The sequence below is a fragment of the Mobula birostris genome, chromosome 1 (assembly GCF_030028105.1).
Source record: "Mobula birostris isolate sMobBir1 chromosome 1, sMobBir1.hap1, whole genome shotgun sequence".
NCBI lineage: Eukaryota > Metazoa > Chordata > Chondrichthyes > Myliobatiformes > Myliobatidae > Mobula > Mobula birostris.
The window spans coordinates 85,783,697-85,802,213 of NC_092370.1; the positions used below are offsets into that span (position 1 = coordinate 85,783,697).

Consider the following 18,517-nt stretch of genomic DNA (forward strand, 5'->3'; position numbering starts at 1 on the left):
GTCAAGGGTTCAATTCCAGGAGGTGGTACAGAAGCCCAGGTTCTGTAACTTCTCAGTCAGGACTTTGGGAATGATGGTATTAAATGCTGAGCTATAATCGATGAAAAGCATCCTGAAATAGGTGTTTGTGTTATCCAGGTGGTCTAAAGCCCTGTGAAGAGCCATTGAGATTGCATCTGCTGTTGACCTATTGTGGCAATAGGCAAATTGCAATGGGTCCAGGTCCTTGCTGAGGCAGGAGTTTAGTCTAGTCATGACCAACCTCTCAAAGCATGTCATCACTGTAGATGTGAGTGCTACTGGGCGACAGTCATTAAGGCAGCTCACATAGCACCACAGCAGGCCTTTAGGTCCATAACAACTATCAATCAACCACCGACACTAATTCTATGTTTAAAAATTTTTTTCAATGTCTTGTAAAATTCTGCACTGTTTTTATAATGAAGTAAAATTACTACTTTTATTTTTTAAAAAACAAGCACAAGCCATACAATTTCAGAATTGCTAACCTGTAATTCCATTTGTCATCACCATGCCTGCATGACCACCTTACAGTATTTCCTTGCGACTTCCTTGGATCTTACCTATATTTAGTTTTTAGATCATTTATGATTTGGACACAAATGCCTCTAGTCCTAAACTCAAATCATTGACATACACATTTAACAACGGAACCAGGCAATGCTGCAAAATACTTGCAATCTCTTTCAGAACAGGTCTTGGGCCAGGCGGGTTTCCTTTCTTTCAACTAATTTGATCTCCCGCTTACATCTTCAGAGAACTGCGTCATTTAGTAGTATGTTAGGTATAGTTTTGGCACAGTGGTTAAATCACTGGACGAGATATCCAATGCCCAGATTAAATATTCCAAGAAGCAAGTCTAAATCCTACTATGACAGTTGTGGGACTTGAATTCAGTTAATCAAATCAGCTGGAAATTAAAACAAAACCAGTCTTGGGAGTAGTCATGAAATCACATTACCACAAAATCTTGTGCCATTGTGCCAGCTGCCACAAAACAACAAATTTTGCCATGTATGTCAGTAAATTTTATTATTAAAGTACATATATGTCACCATATACAAATCAGATTCATTTTCTTGCGAGCATGCTCAGTAAATCTACAGAATAATAACCATAACAGAATCAATGAAAGACCACCCAACTAGGGCATTCAACTAGAGTACTGTAGACAATTGTGCAAATATAAAAAGTAGTAATAATAATAAATAAATCAGCAGTATCGAGAATGTGAGATGGAGAGTCTTCAAAAGCGAGTCCATTGGTTGTTGGAACATCTCAATGATGGGACAAGTGAGGTTGAGTGAAGTTATCCCCTTTGGTTCAAGAGCCTGATGGTTGAGGGGTAATAACTGTTCCTAAACCTGGTGGTGCAAGCCCTGAGACTCTTGTACCTTCTTTCTGGTAGCAGCAGCTAGAAGAGAGTATGGTGTTTTCATATCAGGCTGTGATGCAGCCAGTCGATATATTCTCCACAACACATCCATAGAAGTTTGTCAGATTTTTAGATGTCATGCCGAATCTCCAAAAGCTCATCAGGAAGTAGAGGCACTCCTGTGCTTTCTTCATAATTGCACTTACGTGCTAGGCCCAGGACAATTCCTCCAAAATAATAACACCGAGGAATTTAAAGTTGCTGACACTCTCCACCTCCGTTCCTCCAATGAGAACCGGTTCATGGACCTCTGGTTTCTACCTCCTGAAGTCAATAATCAGCTCCTTGGTCTTACTAACATTGTGTAAAAGGTTGTTGCTGTGGCACCACTGAGCCAGTTTTCAATCTCCCTCCTATATGTTGATTTGTCACCACCTTTGAGTCGGCCTACGACAGTGAACTTGGAGCTGTGTTTGGCCACACAGTCATAAGTGTAAAGTGGGTAGCGCAGAGGACTAAGCTCACAGCCTTGTGGTATACCTGTACTAATGGACATTGTGGAGGAAATGCTGTTGCCAATGCTAACTGACTGGGGTCTGCAAATGAGGACATCCAGGATCCAATTGCACAAGAAGGTATTAAGGCCAAAGTCTTGAAGCTTATTGATTAATTTCGAGGCGGTGATGGTATCAAATACTGAGCTGTAGTCGATAAAGAGCATCCTGATGTTTGCGTCTTTGCTGTCCACATGTTCCAGGGTTGAGTGAATAGCCAATGAAATGGCATTTGCTATAGACCTGCTGCTGTAGTAGGCATATTGGAGCATATCTAAGTCATTTCTCAGGCAGTAGTTGATATGTTTCATCACCAATCTCTCAAAACACTTCATCACCGTAGATGCAAGTATCACTGGGTGATAGTCATTAAGGCAGGTCAACAAGCTCTTCTTGGGCACTGGTATAATTGAATCCTGCTTGAAGCAGGTGGGTACCACACATTGCTGAAGTGAGAGGTTAAACATCTCCCCGAACACACCAGTCAGTTGATCAGTTGGATGATTTTGATGTAAATTATGTCCACCAGGACATGTGCTACCAGTACTGTAATGCTGGAATCTTTAGCATCGAAGATCTATGGCAGCTAAACAAACTTGAGAAAAGAAACTTCCCATGCTCCCTCCTTCTCTGTAGGCTAATATTTTTCCACGTGCTTTTCAAAATTATTTATCAACATTAAGTGGCTCATTGGCCTACAAGCAAACTGGAACAACCAGAAACCTATGCAGTCATAGGGTAGACATGCAAACTTCACACATACAGCACCCCAGGAGAGATTCAAACCCAGGCCCATCAAAATTCAAGGCAACATTTACACTGATGAGCCAGCCATAAAGCTGCAGGACAGGCATACAAAAACAAGAAAAAAACAATCCAGCAAAGAAACGTATTCCCTGAGCCAACTGAACACAAAGCTCTGCAGTTTTCCCACAGCCAGTCAAGAATGGCAAAAGGCAACTGAACAGGTAATAGGAAGAGGAAAAATGACTCTTCAACAAGAGCATGACTTTGATTGCTAAAATGGAGAGCTAAGTATTGGTAACTTCATTCTGAATGAATGATCTATTTCAACTTACTTTATAGATCCCCATCATCACATAAAACTACCTTGAGCCAATATAACTCCATCCATGTGTCAGTAATAACTAAATTGCTGGTACACTAAAAGTGGTGGGAATAGACAATATCCAAGCTATAAAACTAAACATGCCTATCCACAAGCAATTGCACATCCAGCCAAACTGATCCAGTACAACTTGAAAACCGGCAAGCATGCAACCAAGTGGACAATTGTTAAGGTACACCATGTCAAAAAGAATCCAATCCAGATAATCACTGTTCAGTCCAGCAACAAGGTGATGCAGGGTATCACTGAAAGTGCTTTCAAGAAGCTCTTAAATTGCCAATAAATTATCCATTGATGTTTAGTATATGGTAGATTCTTTATTGGTCATGTTATAAATGAATACGGGGTGGGGGGGGGGGAAGGATGCAAGAGATTGGGGCTGAGAGGAAAAAATGGATTAGCCATGATGAAATGGCAGAGCAGATTCGATGGGCCAAATGGCCTAATTCTGCTCCCATCTCTTATGCTCTTGTGTTTCGCCAGGACCACTTATCACCAAACATCTTCACAACCTTGATCTAAACTTGGAAACAAGAGTTGAATTTCAGAAATGAAAATTTATTCATGAGTACCTCAGGGCAGTGTGGTAACCCCAACCAATTTAACTGCTTCAATGGTCCTCCTTTCAACATCAGGAGTAAAGGATCTTCACAGATATTTACTTCCATTTTGAATTCATCAACAAATGAACCAGCTATACATCAAGACCTCAAGTACAATCAAACATCAATTGCCACATAATGGAATAAAGGAAACAATTACTAACCTGACAGCCTCTAACCAACTCTAACTTGACATTCTATGATAAGAAAGTCAGGCACTGGGTATATTGCAATGAATGATTCACCCCTTGATGACCAAAGCCTTTCAAAAAGTCAGGAGCATGAAAGAATGCACTCCATTTGCCTTGAGTGTTTCTGGAGCTGCGTTCATCAAGCACCTCAACACCACCCAGAAATAAAGCACTCCATCTGAATGGCACACACTCACCACACAAATCATTCATCAATTCAACCAATGGCACAGTAGCTAAACAAATAAATCAGAATTATGGGATGGATATCGCACAAGAGGTGGTTACTGGGCCTCATTATATCTGTGCTAGCTCTTGACCTGACCAATTCTATATTTCTTACAATTTCTTTTCCATCATTCATCTATACAATTCTCTCTAAAGAGCTGCAATGCATCCTGCTATTACCATATTTGCAGCTAGCACTTTCTACGCACAAATCAGAGGGAATCTTTCCTCTAATCACTCAATTGTCTTCTCTTTTGCAGGCCGTCCTCAATAACAAATGGCTTCTGTTTTTATAGACGTCCATTAATTTTATCCTCAAATTGGAAAATGCACAAAAAAAATCCACTATATGGTAACCACATCTCCACAGTATTAAAATAAATGGCATCAGAAAAATCAGATTAATAAGAAAGAGCAATGACTAAAAGCAGCAAGAGAATCAGAATTAGAAAGGAAATTAGTTCTGTTGCTCAAATACATCAAACTTTTGAACTTAATATTATAGAAGCTTGTTCAAATATAAAGGATGCCTATTAGTCAGGTTTTCATAACCTGGGAATGGCCAGTGTTTTCTTTCTATGATCTCTGGTCACCAGCTGCTCCAATGGAAAAAGTGCCTCTTACTTCTTAGTCACCTCATTACTTTGTATACTTTGATCAAGTCACTTATCATTTTTTCACCAAAACAGTCCCTACCTCCTAAATCTATTACATATATTATTTTCATTCCAGAAACCATTCTTCTGGACACTCAAATGCTTCACTTCTTTATTATAAAAAACTGAATTTATCATGAACAGCTCTATTGACAACTTCAGTTACTAGCTCTGCCTTAGTAAGTTTTCTCAATCCACCCTGCTACTTCTAATGATTTTAAGTACATTCACATTTGGATGTTCTGATACACTTTGATGAAGAAAGGAAGGAGGCTTGAGTGGAGTATAAATGGTCTCGGTGGTCTGGTTTGACATAAAGAGCATGCTGTGTATTCCATGTAATCTGTGTATGCAATCCATACCCCAGATACCACTAATCCTCCAGTGATTTTAGAATAATATTCTTAATTCTATATTGCTTCTCCTCAATCTTTCTAAAGATGCATCATCACTCACTTCTCCAAAGTAAACAGCATCCATTCAGTCTACCTAAATGTACTCACTGTAATCTATCATTCTCTTCTCCACCAATCACAATACTACCTCGTCTTTTTTTTGTTGTCTACACATTAGTTCAAGGTGGATTACCATCACCTCAAGGGCATAGATTACCATTTTGCCAGCGGTACCAAACTAAAACCAAATTATGCATTCCAATAAAAACATAATAACCTAAAAGGAGCAGAGAGACAAATCGAAAAACAGAAAAGTGCCCTTTATTGAATGCAATAGAATAGTACTCCAATTTGAACTAATTACTTTAACCAAAGTGAAGAGACAAATTGATGAGGTTGCAAAGATCTCAGTCAATCATGAAAAATAACCAAATTTCAGGAACAGTGTGTTTGCAATGTTTGAAACTTGAAAAGTGAAGCCAATCTCTCCACACATAAATACCAAGAAATTAAATATCCTGCCCAAGCAGGGCATGAAGATCTGCCATAGGCAAAAGCTTGTTTGGCATTATAATCTTACAAGTAACATTGTATTTTGCCTCGCAAACACGAGGAAATCTGCAGATGCCGGAAATTCAAGCAACATACATCAGTTGCTGGTGAACGCAGCAGGCCAGGCAGCATCTCTAGGAAGAGGTACAGTCAATGTTTCGGGCTGAGACCTTTCGTCAGGACTAACTGAAAGAAGAGTTAGTAAGAGAATTGAAAGTGGGAGGGGGAGGGGGAGATCCAAAATGATAGGAGAAGACAGGACGGGGAGGGATGGAGCCAAGAGCTGGACAGTTGATTGGCAAAAGGGATATGAGAGGATCATGGGACAGGAGGCCTAGGGAGAAACAAGAGGGGGAGGGGGGAAACCCACCAGAGGATGGGCAAGGGGTATAGTCAGAGGGACAGAGGGAGAAAAAGGAGAGAGAGAGAAAAAGAAAAAGAATGTGTGTATATACATAAGTAATGGATGGGGTACGAGGGGGAGGTGGGGCATTAGCAGAAGTTAAAGAAGTCAATGTTCATGCCATCAGGTTGGAGGCTACCCAGAAAGAATATAAGGTGTTGTTCTTCCAACCTGAGTGTGGCTTCATCTTTACAGTAGAGGAGCCTGTGGACAGACATATCAGAATGGGAATGGGATGTGGAATTAAAACGTGTGGTCACTGGGAGATGCTTTCTCTGGCAGACAGAGCATAGGTGTTCAGCACAATGATCTCCCAGTCTGCGTCAGATCTCACCAATATATAGAAGGCCACATCAGGAGCACCGGACGCAGTATATCACCCCAGCTGACTCACAGGTGAAGTGTCGCCTCACCTGGAAGGACTGTCTGGGGCCCTGAATGGTGGTAAGGGAGGAAATGTAAGGGCATGTGTAGCACTTGTTCCGCTTACAAAGGTAAGTACCAGGAGGGAGATCGGTGGGACGAATGGACAAGGGAGTCGCGTAGGGAGCGATCCCTGCGGAAAGCTGGGGGGGGGGGGGGAATGTGCTTGGTGGTGGGATCCCGTTGGAGGTGGCGGAAGTTTCAGAGAATATTATGTTGGACCCGAAGGCTGGTGGGGTGGTAGGTGAGGACAAAGGGAACCCTATTCCTAGTGGGGTGGCGGGAGGATGGAGTGAGAGCAGATGTGCATGAAATGGGGGAGATGCGTTTGAGAGCAGAGTTGATGGTGGAGGAAGGGAAGCCCCTTTCTTTAAAAAAAGGACGACATCTCCCTCGTCCTGGAATGAAAAGACTCATCCTGAGAGTAGATGCTGCGGAGACGGAGGAATTGCGAGAAGGGGATGGTATTTTTGCAAGAGACAGGGTGAGAAGAGGATAGTCCAGATAGCTGTGAGAGTCAGTAGGCTTACAGTAGACATCAGTAGATAAGCTGTTTCCAGAGATAGAGCAGAAAGATCTAGAAAGGGGAGGGACGTGTCAGAAATGGACCAGGTAAACTTGAGGGCAGGGTGAAAGTTGGAGGCAAAGTTAATGAAGTCAACGAGCTCAGCATGCGTGCAGGAAGCATCGCCAATGCAGTCGTCGACGTAGCGAAGGAAAAGTGGGGGACAGATACTAGAACAGGTTTGGAACATAGATTGTTCCACAAACCCAACAAAAAGGCAGGCATAGCTAGGACCCATACAGGTGCCCATAGCTACACCTTTAGTTTGGAGGAAGTGGGAGGAGCCAAAGGAGAAATTATTAAGAGTAAGGACTAATTCCGCTAGACGGAGCAGAGTGGTGGTGGAGGGGAACTGGTTAGGTCTATTTTGCCTGTTCATTTAGGGTACAGGTTACATAATTGTATACGAACACATTTCCACCACCCCACACATAATCCAACAGCAAAAAGTTCAATATTCTCAATCACACCAGACAACAGACACTTTGTGGCTTATCTGTGTCTACCTACCTGGGTTAAAATGTAGTTTCTCTGGGCCTCTTCCATGATAATTAGACTTGCATTGATATAATCATTATCTGCTTTCTGAAGCTTAACACGGCTGTGGTCAACTACAATTAAAAAGTAAAACAAAATTAACAGATGTCAAACCAAAATTAACATTGTGGACCATGCTATTTTCTACTGAATATTACTGTTGATATTATTAAAACTTAGAAATACTTGTGGATCAGGACTGGAATCTGGGTCAACTAATGAATTGAAAATTTCTTTTCTCAACAGGCAACAAATGGAAGTAAATAGAAGCAACTGAGCAATCTCAGATCAATGGCTTCATTCAGAATATACCTATTCCAGTTTTGGATAATATCTATGGGTTCTTAAAACAAGCTGTCTAAAATAGGAAAATGTTTAGTTCTCATTAATTCAACAAGAATAAGGAATTGGAAATAAAACATTTACATGAACTTAACACAAGTTAGAATTCCTCAGATAGACTGAGTAGCTACCAGTCCCACTCCTGACTCTTGCTTGATTGTTCCAAAAGTCTGACCCATTTGGTAGTAGTATTAAGCCAGTGGGTTGATAAGCAAAATTAGACTTCCCAAGGTATCAGTAAGCTCTGGCAGCCACAATATTGTATTGGCTGAAGAAATCCAGTAGCTTAAGTGAGCACCTCTCACTATCTCAGTGATGTCAAGGTACTGTGATTTCCAGTTAATTGGAACACATCAGGACCAGGACATTTTGGCTCAATTAAGCAAAGTTTCATGAAAATAGTTTGAAAAGTATAAAAATGATAAACTAGTGTTTAACTGAATAACAAAATATGTATTTAAATGAAATACAGAACAAATTAGAACACTACTAATACTACTACAGTACTATAAAGCTGTGTATTACTTCCTAATAATTATTGATGGAGGTATTCACCCAGTGTACACTGCCATGTTCTTTTATTTGACTGTAAATGAACAAACTCAGTGCAGACATCTAGTGCAGATGATATTGGACTGCCTTCATACAATGCTTTCAATGAATGAATCCTCCACATCTTCATTGTAACCTTGAAGGTGATTGTAGATACCTTCAAATTCTTCATAGTTCCCAATTTAAATTAATAAAATCATTTCATTTTCACTCCTGGCCATTTCTGGCATCTTCAAGCCTCAATGCTTGAAACCATAGTAAGCAAAACAGTCCTGAAATGTCTTTCTGCTTATTTCTCGCTTTTTGAACACAGGCGGACGCAGCTGACACCAATCGGAAACTGTTTGGCAAGCTTCCTGTCCCAATTAGTGTCCCAAATAAACTAAGGGGATCCTGGCTACTTTCACCATTAGTTTTTGTTCTTTAAACATTGTCCCAAACAGCAGCTGTCCCCATTAACCAATGACCAAACTAACCTGAGTCCATTGTACACAAAAATTGCTCTGCATCCTTTTTAAATATGTTAACTGTATTAACATATTCAGTTAATACAGCAGAAACCACAGAGGTACAATCCTAAAATGATAAACTATATTGTGTGCACATCACAAGATCCAATTTACATATTAAGAGACAAGCATTCCATTCAACATCAATCCAAGGATACTTGATTAGCTACAGTTAATGAGCCAAGTGACATAATCACTCCATCATTCAGGTGTCCTCAAAATATATCCCCAACTAAAGTGCACTCAACTTGATAGTTTCTACAACTTAGAAAATAAGAGTTATTTCACATTTGCAGATACTATCTACAAACTGCAAGTTTTTTCTCCTGTTATTCAAAGGAGAAAGGGTATTTCACAATAAGTGTATGCTTTACTATCAGGGATTATTTTTTTAGAAAATGCACTGCTACCCAACAAACACATAATGTGAACAATAAACACTAAATACATCCAACTAAACTGGAAAGTGGAGCTTTTAACAATACAACACTCCTGGATAACTGTATTAAAATTTCAGCATAGACAATAGAAAAATCGTATGAAATCTTGAATAATTTTAGTGTCCATAAATGGGTTTGAACTTGCAAGCAGGATGCGTCATCAATAATTCCTCTGCACTCAGGTCCTGCTTAAGCAAATACTTATTTATCAGAATTCTGTATCACCCTTAAAAACATATTACAAAACCCTAAAAGCTAACTTCCTATTCCAGACATCTGGATCTGTCTAAACACACACACAATCCAGACTGAAAATATTTTGAAAATAGAATAAGTCTGAACTCAAAATCAGCAATCCCACCAGAATAAAAACTGAAAAATTAATTTGGCGAAAATCCCAAAACTTGTTAGAACACATAGACTTGAATGGACTAATGGAGTGCACAATGAATAACAATTACACATAGGAGCTCAAAAGTTGACCTTATAATTAACAAAAGCAACTAACAAAATACATTTTATATTATATACTTCCTTGCAAAATAAAAAATCAAAATGAAGTTGAAAACAGAAAGATTGAATCTTTCTACCCAAAGTCAAAAATGATTGGTCATTGTAAACAAGTTCCTTGAACTGAAATTCATTTTGAATAAGTACCTGAATACTCTTTAACAATTTTCTTTAAACTGGATTCTCAGTGAATTTACGTAAATGCTTATGCTAGCTTCCACTCCAGAAAAAAAGTAATATTTTATTTTGAACATACTTACAAAACTAAGTTTAAAAGGAAGTTTTCCTATTTTAAATGCAGAATACAAAATTATTAAGCATTGTTTACTATACAAAAAGGTTGTTTTTATTAATGAAACAGCAATACTCCAGTTACATAAATAATCTATTGTTTCCAAATAAATTAAGCCTATTTTTTACAAAAAGTATACATTAAAAGGCCAATAAAATTTCCATAATCATGTTTACAAAGGTTACATTGCAGATGTCGACAGGAAAAGTTCTACACTTTCTGGTAAATTGAAGCTCTGGTGTTCTCGGAAAGATGACATCACTCCTTAAAAAAACGAACTAATGTGATACTATGAATAGTTCCTGATGCAACCTACACATGAACACATATATTTAACTGTTTCATGGCTACACAGCACATTCATGAATTTGAATAACTTCCTTAAAAATTGTTAGTCAAAAGATTTAATGCATTTTAATCATCACTAAATCAAGTACATATCCTGTGGCTATTCTCATTGAGGACTGTGTATAGTCCTGATCATCAGGCAGTGCTTAAATCATCTACTTTGAAACCACAGAAAATATGAACAGAGTAGGTCGGTTGGCCTTAGGATACTGCTGTGACATTCAATAGGATCATGGCCAGTTTTCCCTTTCAACATCCTATTCCTGTTCCCTTCATACATACCCTTTGTATCTGGAAATTTACCTTTTTTAAAAATATTTAGAACATTGGTCTCTATAGGCATCCTGTTAGAGAATTCCACAGGTTTACCACATAACGAGTGAACTTCACCTCTTAAAACCTCTTGCCTCTGACATGAAACTGTGATTCTTTATTCGACACATCTTCACATTCAAAATGTCTAGCTGTGACAGAATTCCATTAAATCTCTTCTCATTTTCTCAATTTAGTAAATAAGACAAATGGTCTCTATCTCACTGTCTCCATCTCTGGAGACAGCTTTTCACTTGATGTCTGTTATAAACCCAAGGACTCTCACAGCTACCTAGAATATACCTCTTCTCCCCCTGTTTTTCTTGTAAAAACACTATCTCCTTCTCTCAATTCCTCTGTCTCCACTGCATCTACTCTTAGGATGAGGCTTTTCATTCTAGAACGAAGGACATGTCCTCCTTTTTCAAAGGAAGGGGCTTCTCTTCCTCCACCATCAACGCTGCCCTCAACCGCATCGCTTCCATTTCACTCACGCCTGCTCTCATCCCAACTTCTCACCACCCTAGCAGGGATAGAGTTCCTCGTCTTCACCTACCACCCCACCAGGCTCCATGTCCAGCACATAATTCTCCGAAACTTCCGCCATCTCCAACAGAATCCCACCACCAAGCACATCTTTCCCTACCCCCACTTTCTGCTTTCGCAGGGATCGCTCCTTACATGACTCCCTTCATTCGTCCCTCCCCACTGATCTCCCTCCTGGCACTTATCCTTGCAAGTGGAAAAAGTGCTACACCTGCCCCTACACCACCTCCCTCACTATCATCAGGGCCCTAAAAAGTCCTTCCAGGTGAGGTACCTGTGAGACTGTTGGGGTCATACACTGTGTCCAGTGCTCCCGGTGTGGCCTTCTGTAACAGTGAGACCACTTCACCAAGCATCCGTGCTCCCTCTGCCAGAAAAAGCAGGATCTCCCAGCGGCCACCCACTTTAATTCCATTTCCCATTCTGATATGGCTCTCGATGGTCTTCACTGTTGTGATGAGGCCACAGTTCGATTGGAGGAACAAACCTTATATTCCACTTGGGTAGCCTCCAACCTAATGGCACAAACATTGATTTCTCGAACTACCAGTAATGCCCCCCAACCCCTCTCCTTCACCTTTTCTCATCCCCCCTTTCCCTCTTTCACCTTATCTCCTTGCCTGCCCATCGCTTCCGTCTCATGCTCTTTCCCACTTTTCTTTCTTCCATAGCCTTCTGTCTCTTTCACCAATCAACTTCCTGGCTCTTCACCCCTCCCCTTTCAGGTTTCACCTATCACCTTGTTTCTCTCTCCCCTCCCCCCACCTTTTAAATCTCCCCCTCGGCTTTTTTCCTCCAGTCCTGCCAAGGGGTTTCAGCCCGAAATGTTGACTGCACTTTTTTTTTTTTTACTATATTTGCTACCTGACCTGCTGAGTTCCTCCAGCATTTTGTGCCTGTGGCTTAGATTTCCAGCATCTGCAGATTTTCTCTTCTTTGTGATAAGACTAAATAGTCTTCAGTTTCCCATTTTCAAAAGAAGATGGGGTTACATTTGCCATCCTCCAATATGCCAGATCTATTTTAATAAGCCACAGAATTAGAAAAATTACAGTGCAATCATTATTTCAAAGGTTAGCTATTTTTTTAATATCCTGTAATGCAAATTCAGGCACATTTCTTGCCACTAATTTCTCCAGTACTATTTTCTTAAAGATGTGAATTTTCTTTAGTGCATTGCCTTTGTTAAGGAACCAAGAGTCTAACATTTCTGTGAAGTTATTTGCATCCGCTTCTCTTAAGAATAAAAAAAACACAGTACTTGTTTAATTAGGCTGACATTTCCCAGTTTCTTAATATGAATTTTCCCGCTTTCTAACCACAGAGACTAACAGACCAATATAATATTCTCTAAAAGTTTACTTAAATACTGTTTTTGTTCTCCAAATCATTTATTTTCCATCCTCCGTGCTTAAAAGTAAACCAGAGTCAGAGTAATACAGCATACAAATAGACACTTTGGTCCAACTGGTCATGCTGACCACAGCATCCTCACTGCAATCCTGTAACCCTCCAAGCCCTACCTTTCCATGTACCGACCCAAATGCGTCTTGATTGTTGCCATTGTACCAGTCTGAACCACTTCCTCCAGCAGCTCTTTACAAGTACTCACTACCTTCTATGTAAAGAAGTTAGCTCTAAGGTCTCTTGAATCTCTCTACTTATCTTGTATCTGTGTCCCCTAGCTTTGGACTCCCCAACAATGGAGAAAAGACTATGACAGTTTCCTTATCCATACACTTGATTTTATCATCTGTAAGGTTACCTCTCATTCTCTTGTGCTCCACAGAATAACAACCCAACGTGGCCAACCTTTCCTGTAACTCAAGTCCAGATGGCATCCTCATAAATCTCTTCTGCCCCCTTTCTAGCTTGATAACGTCCGGAAGCAGGGTGGCCAAAACTGTATGCAATACTCCAAGTGCAGTCTCACCAACTTGTATAACTGCAACAAATCTTAACTTCTAAACTCAGTGCTCAGGCTGATGAAGCCCAGCATGCCAAACACCTTCACCACCGCTTTCAATTAAATATGCTCTTATACTCCCAAGTCCCTGCTCCCAACACAAAAAATTAAGTGTTGCAAGAAAAACTTGCCACATACTTGGTCTATTGTCCATCCTTGTAGCCATAACAGAAGTATCAGCAATCTCAGTTACTAGAGTTGTTTACTGGATTTATTGCTTTGTCCACTTTATAGTTGAGGGAATCATTACACCACCCAAATATTTACATTTCATTTCAGATTTCTTTCAAAAGTTATCTGCCAAAATGCAAACCAAATTGCCCTAGATCTTAAAAAAGGATAAACCTTTAAAAAATGTATTTAATACAATTATTTAACTTTGGAGCAAAGAACAGTCCAACTAATAAAACAATAGATAGATAGACATACTCTATTGATCCCGAGGGAAATTGGGTTTCATTACAGTTGCACCAACCAAGAATAGAGTATAAATATAGAAATATAAAACCATAAATAATTAATATGTAAATTATGCCAGGTAGAAATAAGTCCTATTGGCTCAGGGTGTCTGACCCTCCAAGGAAAGAGTTGTAAGGTTTGATAGCCACAGGCAGGAATGACTTGCTATGACGCTCAGTGTTGCATCTTGGTGGAATGGGTCTCTGGCTGAATGTACTCCTGTGCCCAACCAGTACATTATGGTACAACCAGTACCACAATGATAGTCTTAATGGCACAAGAAAATAGAACACTGGAAAATTGGAAATAATCAGAAGTGAATTATTAAAACAAAGTTGTTAAGTTAAATTTGGGAAATTAATAAGTATTATGCACACAATGAATAGTTCAGCCCCAAGGAGAACTGAAAAGCTGAGGGACCTTGATAAGATAAAAAAAATCTCAAGGTAGCAGTGTAGAAGACAGTGACAAAGGCAACATACAGGACACTCAGCTTCATCAAAGTACATAATGTAATCAAAATCAGAATCCGATTTAATATCATATGCATATACCATGAAATTTGTTAACTTTGTGGCAGCAGTACAATGCAATAATATAGAAAAAAAACTGAATTACAGCAAATATAAATGTATATCTAATAGTTAAATAAGTCGTGCAAAAACAGAAATAAAAAAGTAGTGAGGTGGTGTTCATGGGTTCAATGGTCATTCAGAAATCGGATGGCAGAGGAGAAGCAGCTGTTCCTGAATCACTGAGTGTATACCTCCTTCCTGACGGTAGCAATGAGAAGAGGGCACGTCCTGGGTGATAAGGATCCTTAATAATGGATGCCACATTTCTGAGGCATCCCTCCTTAAAGATGTCTTGAATACTACAGAGGCTAGTACCCATGATGGAACTAAGTTTACAACTTCCAGTAGCTTCTTGTGATCCTATGCAGTAGCCCACCCCGCTACCAGACAGCAATGCAGCCTGTAAGAATGCCTTCTATGTAGAATCTGTAGAAATTTTAGGTGATATACCAAATCTCCTCAAACTCAAAGAAATATAGCTGCTGTCTTGCCTTCTTTATAGCTGCATGGATACGTTGGGACCAGATTAGGTCCTCAGAGATATTGACACCCAGGAACTTGAAATTGCTCACTCTCTCACTTCTGATCCCTCTGAGAATTGGAGTGTGTTCCCTCATCTTACCCTTAATCAACATGGTTTTGTGGAGAAACCATCATGTAAACATCTCTCATTTTGAAAAGGTGACAGAAATGAATCATGATGGTAGGGCAGTAAAGGTCCACATGGACTTTAATAAAATATTCAACAAGGTTCCTCATGGTAGGCAGATCCAGAAGATGAAGACACATGGGATCACAAGGACTTTGTAGATATGATTTAAAACAGGATTAGCCATATAAGTTAGAGCGTAGGACTGACTAGAGATCGGTGACCAGTTAGGTTCCACGGGGATCAGTGACAATATGGACAGAAATGTAGGTGGGCTGTTTAGTGAGTCTGCAGATGACATCTTTTTCACTCAAAAGGTGGTTGGAGTTTGTAAGTGGTGTGAGTGGTGGTGGAGACTGAAACTCCCACAACATTTAAATATCTAAAGGTGTGCTTTAATCACGAAGGCATAAAAGGCTACGGAAAAAGTGTTAGATGGGCATTTCATAATCAGTGTGCACAGGGTAGGCTGAAGGCCCTGCTTCTATGCTTTATCACAACATGATTCAACTTTACTAATAGTGAAATTGCCATTACTTTCATTACTGTTCTTTTTAACTATGTGAGTCACTGCGGAAAGTCCCTGATGGCATAACAACAGTTTCGCTATTTAAACTACAATTGTCATAGGAAGCAGGATTTATGCATTACTTACCTATACTTGCTTCATTTATCATATTAAATACCCATAACTCCAGGTTCATCCCCAAGAGCAAAAGAAACACAAGACTCTTTATTCACTACAACACCACCCCAAAGTACTCTTAAATAATGTCAAGATACATAGATGTCATACTCACTTACCTGCTTTAAGGTAGAATGGACATTTGTAGGGATGAGGTGAAAGCAATGGAAGCAGGAGCAGATGTTGGGGGGGGGGGGCAGGGAAAGCAAAGAGCCAAGTGTTTGGATAGGGTAGGTGCAGGTAGCTGGGAGAATAGTCATACTTTATTGATCCCAGGGGGAAATTGGTTTTCCAAATTCCAATAAATAGTAATAGAATCATAAATAGTTAAATAGTAATATGTAAATTATGCCAGTAAATTATGAAATAAGTCCAGGACCAGCCTATTAGCTCAGGGTGTCTGACCCTCCAAGGGAGGAGTTGTAAAGTTTGATGACCACAGGCAGGAATGACTTCCTATGATGCTCTGTGCTGCATCTTGGAGGAATGAGCCTCTGGCTGAATGTACTCCTGTGCCCACCCAGTACATTATGTAGTGGATGGGAGACATTGTCCAAGATGGCATGCAACTTGGACAGCATCCTCTTTTCAGACACCACCGTCAGAGAGTCCAGTTCCATCCCCACAACATCACTGGCTTTACGAATGAGTTTGTTGAGTCTGTTGGTATCTGCTACCCTCAGCCTGCTGCCCCAGCACACAACAGCAAACATGATCGCACTGGCCACCACAGACTCGTAAGACATCCTCAACATCATCCGGCAGATGTTAAAGGACCTCAGACTCCTCAAGAAATAGAGACGGCTCTGACCCTTCTTGTAGACAGCCTCAGTGTTCTTTGACCAGTCCAGTTTATTGTCAATTCGTATCCCCAGGTATTTGTAATCCTCCACCATGTCCACACTGACCCCCTGGATGGAAACAGGGGTCACTGGTACCTTAGCTCTCCTCAGGTCTACCACCAGCTCCTTAGTCTTTTTCACATTAAGCTGCAGATAATTCTGCTCACACCATGTGACAAAGTTTCCTACAATAGCCCTGTACTCAACCTCATCTCCCTTGCTGATGCATCCAACTATGGCAGAGTCATCTGAAAACTTCTGAAGATGACAAGACTCTGTGCAGTAGTTGAGGTGTAAATGGTGAAGAGAAAGGGAGACAAGACAGTCCCCTGTGGAGCCCCAGTGTTGCTGATCACTCTGTCGAACACACAGTGTTGCAAGCACACGTACTGTGGTCTGCCAGTCAGGTAATCAAGAATCCATGACACCAGGGGAGCATCCACCAGCATCGCTGTCAGCTTCTCCCCCAGCAGAGCAGGGCGGATGGTGTTGAATGCACTGGAGAAGTCAAAAAAAACATGACCCTCACAGTGCTCGCTGGCTTGTCCAGGTGGGCATAGACACAGTTCAGCAGGTAGACGATGGCATCCTCAATTCCTAGTCGGGGCTGGTAGGCGAACTGGAGGGGATCTAAGTGTGGCCTGACCATAGGCCGGAGCAGCTCCAGAACAAGTCTCTCCAGGGTCTTCATGATGTGGGAGGTCAATGCCACTGGTCTGTAGTCATCGAGGCCGCTGGGGCGTGGCGTCTTCAGCACAGGGACGAGGCAGGACATTTTCCACAGTACAGGAACCCTCCGGAGCCTCAGGCTCAGGTTGAATACATGGCGAAGTACTCCACATAGCTGAGGGGGACAGGCTTTGAGCACCCTGGTACTGACACCATCCGGTCCTGCAGCCTTGCTTGGGTTGAGACGTTTCAGCTGTCTTCTCACCTGTTCAGCCGTGAAGCCCACCGTGGTGGTTTTGTGTGGGGGAGGGGTATAGTCATGAGAGCAGGGTGGGGGACTGAGAGGAGGGGTAGGAGGGGAGAGTGGAACATGTGTTGATTGGGGGCCGACAACAGATGGTTAATGTAGGAGATGGGTAGTGGTCACAATGTCAAATCTGTTAAAGAACAGGTTAAGTTCGTTGGCCCTGTCCACACTGCCCTCAGCTCCTCTGTTGCTAGTTTACCGGAACCCAGTGATGGTTCTCATCCCCCTCCAGACCTCTCTCATGTTGTTCTGCTGGAGTTTCCACTCAAGCTTCCTCCTGTACCTGTCTTTAGCCTCCCTGATCCTGGCTTTCAGGTCCCTCTGTATTGCCCTCAGCTCCTCCCATTTCCATCTCTAAACGCCCTCTTTTTAGCATTCAGAAGGAGGATGAAATGGGTGGAATGGAGAAGGATTGGAAGGAAAAAGAGAATAGTGTGGCAATGGAGGGAGGGAGATAAAAACAGAGGTTGAGGGCTACCTGAAATTGGAAAATTGAAATGAAACTGGAATATTGAAATGTTCGTATCATTGGGTCATAGAGCATCCAGGCAGAATACAAAGTGCTGTTGCTCTAATTTGCATTGGACATCAGTAATGATGGTGGACATTTAAGCAACTAACAGAATGGGGAAGCCCCAAGAATATTCACCACGGAAAACATAGCAGCTGAGCGGTACAGAGAAGACCAAAGTATCCAACACACCGTAACTAGTAAGGATAGTCAGTAACACATTACCACAATTATTCTACTCCCTGTACACTCCTCGTGGCCAGGTTCTGCTCTAACTCCATCTAAAAGTTTACAGAGGATATCACTATAAGGAGCCACATCTCAACTAACGATGAGTCGGAGTACAGAGATATAGAACTTAGTGACATGTTG

The 18,517-nt window shown here is 41.0% G+C and overlaps 1 protein-coding gene across 5 annotated transcripts in view; it reads right to left on the reverse strand.

The window, feature by feature from the left end:
• LOC140197836 (tyrosine-protein phosphatase non-receptor type 2-like) overlaps positions 1-18,517 on the reverse strand; it is a 93,528-nt gene that overhangs the window by 38,497 nt on the left and 36,514 nt on the right. For all 5 annotated transcript variants that reach the window (XM_072258342.1, XM_072258351.1, XM_072258333.1 and 2 more), the window contains one exon: positions 7,605-7,705. In XM_072258342.1, the coding sequence (XP_072114443.1) occupies positions 7,605-7,705 (101 nt within the window). The remainder of the gene's footprint in view (positions 1-7,604; positions 7,706-18,517) is intronic.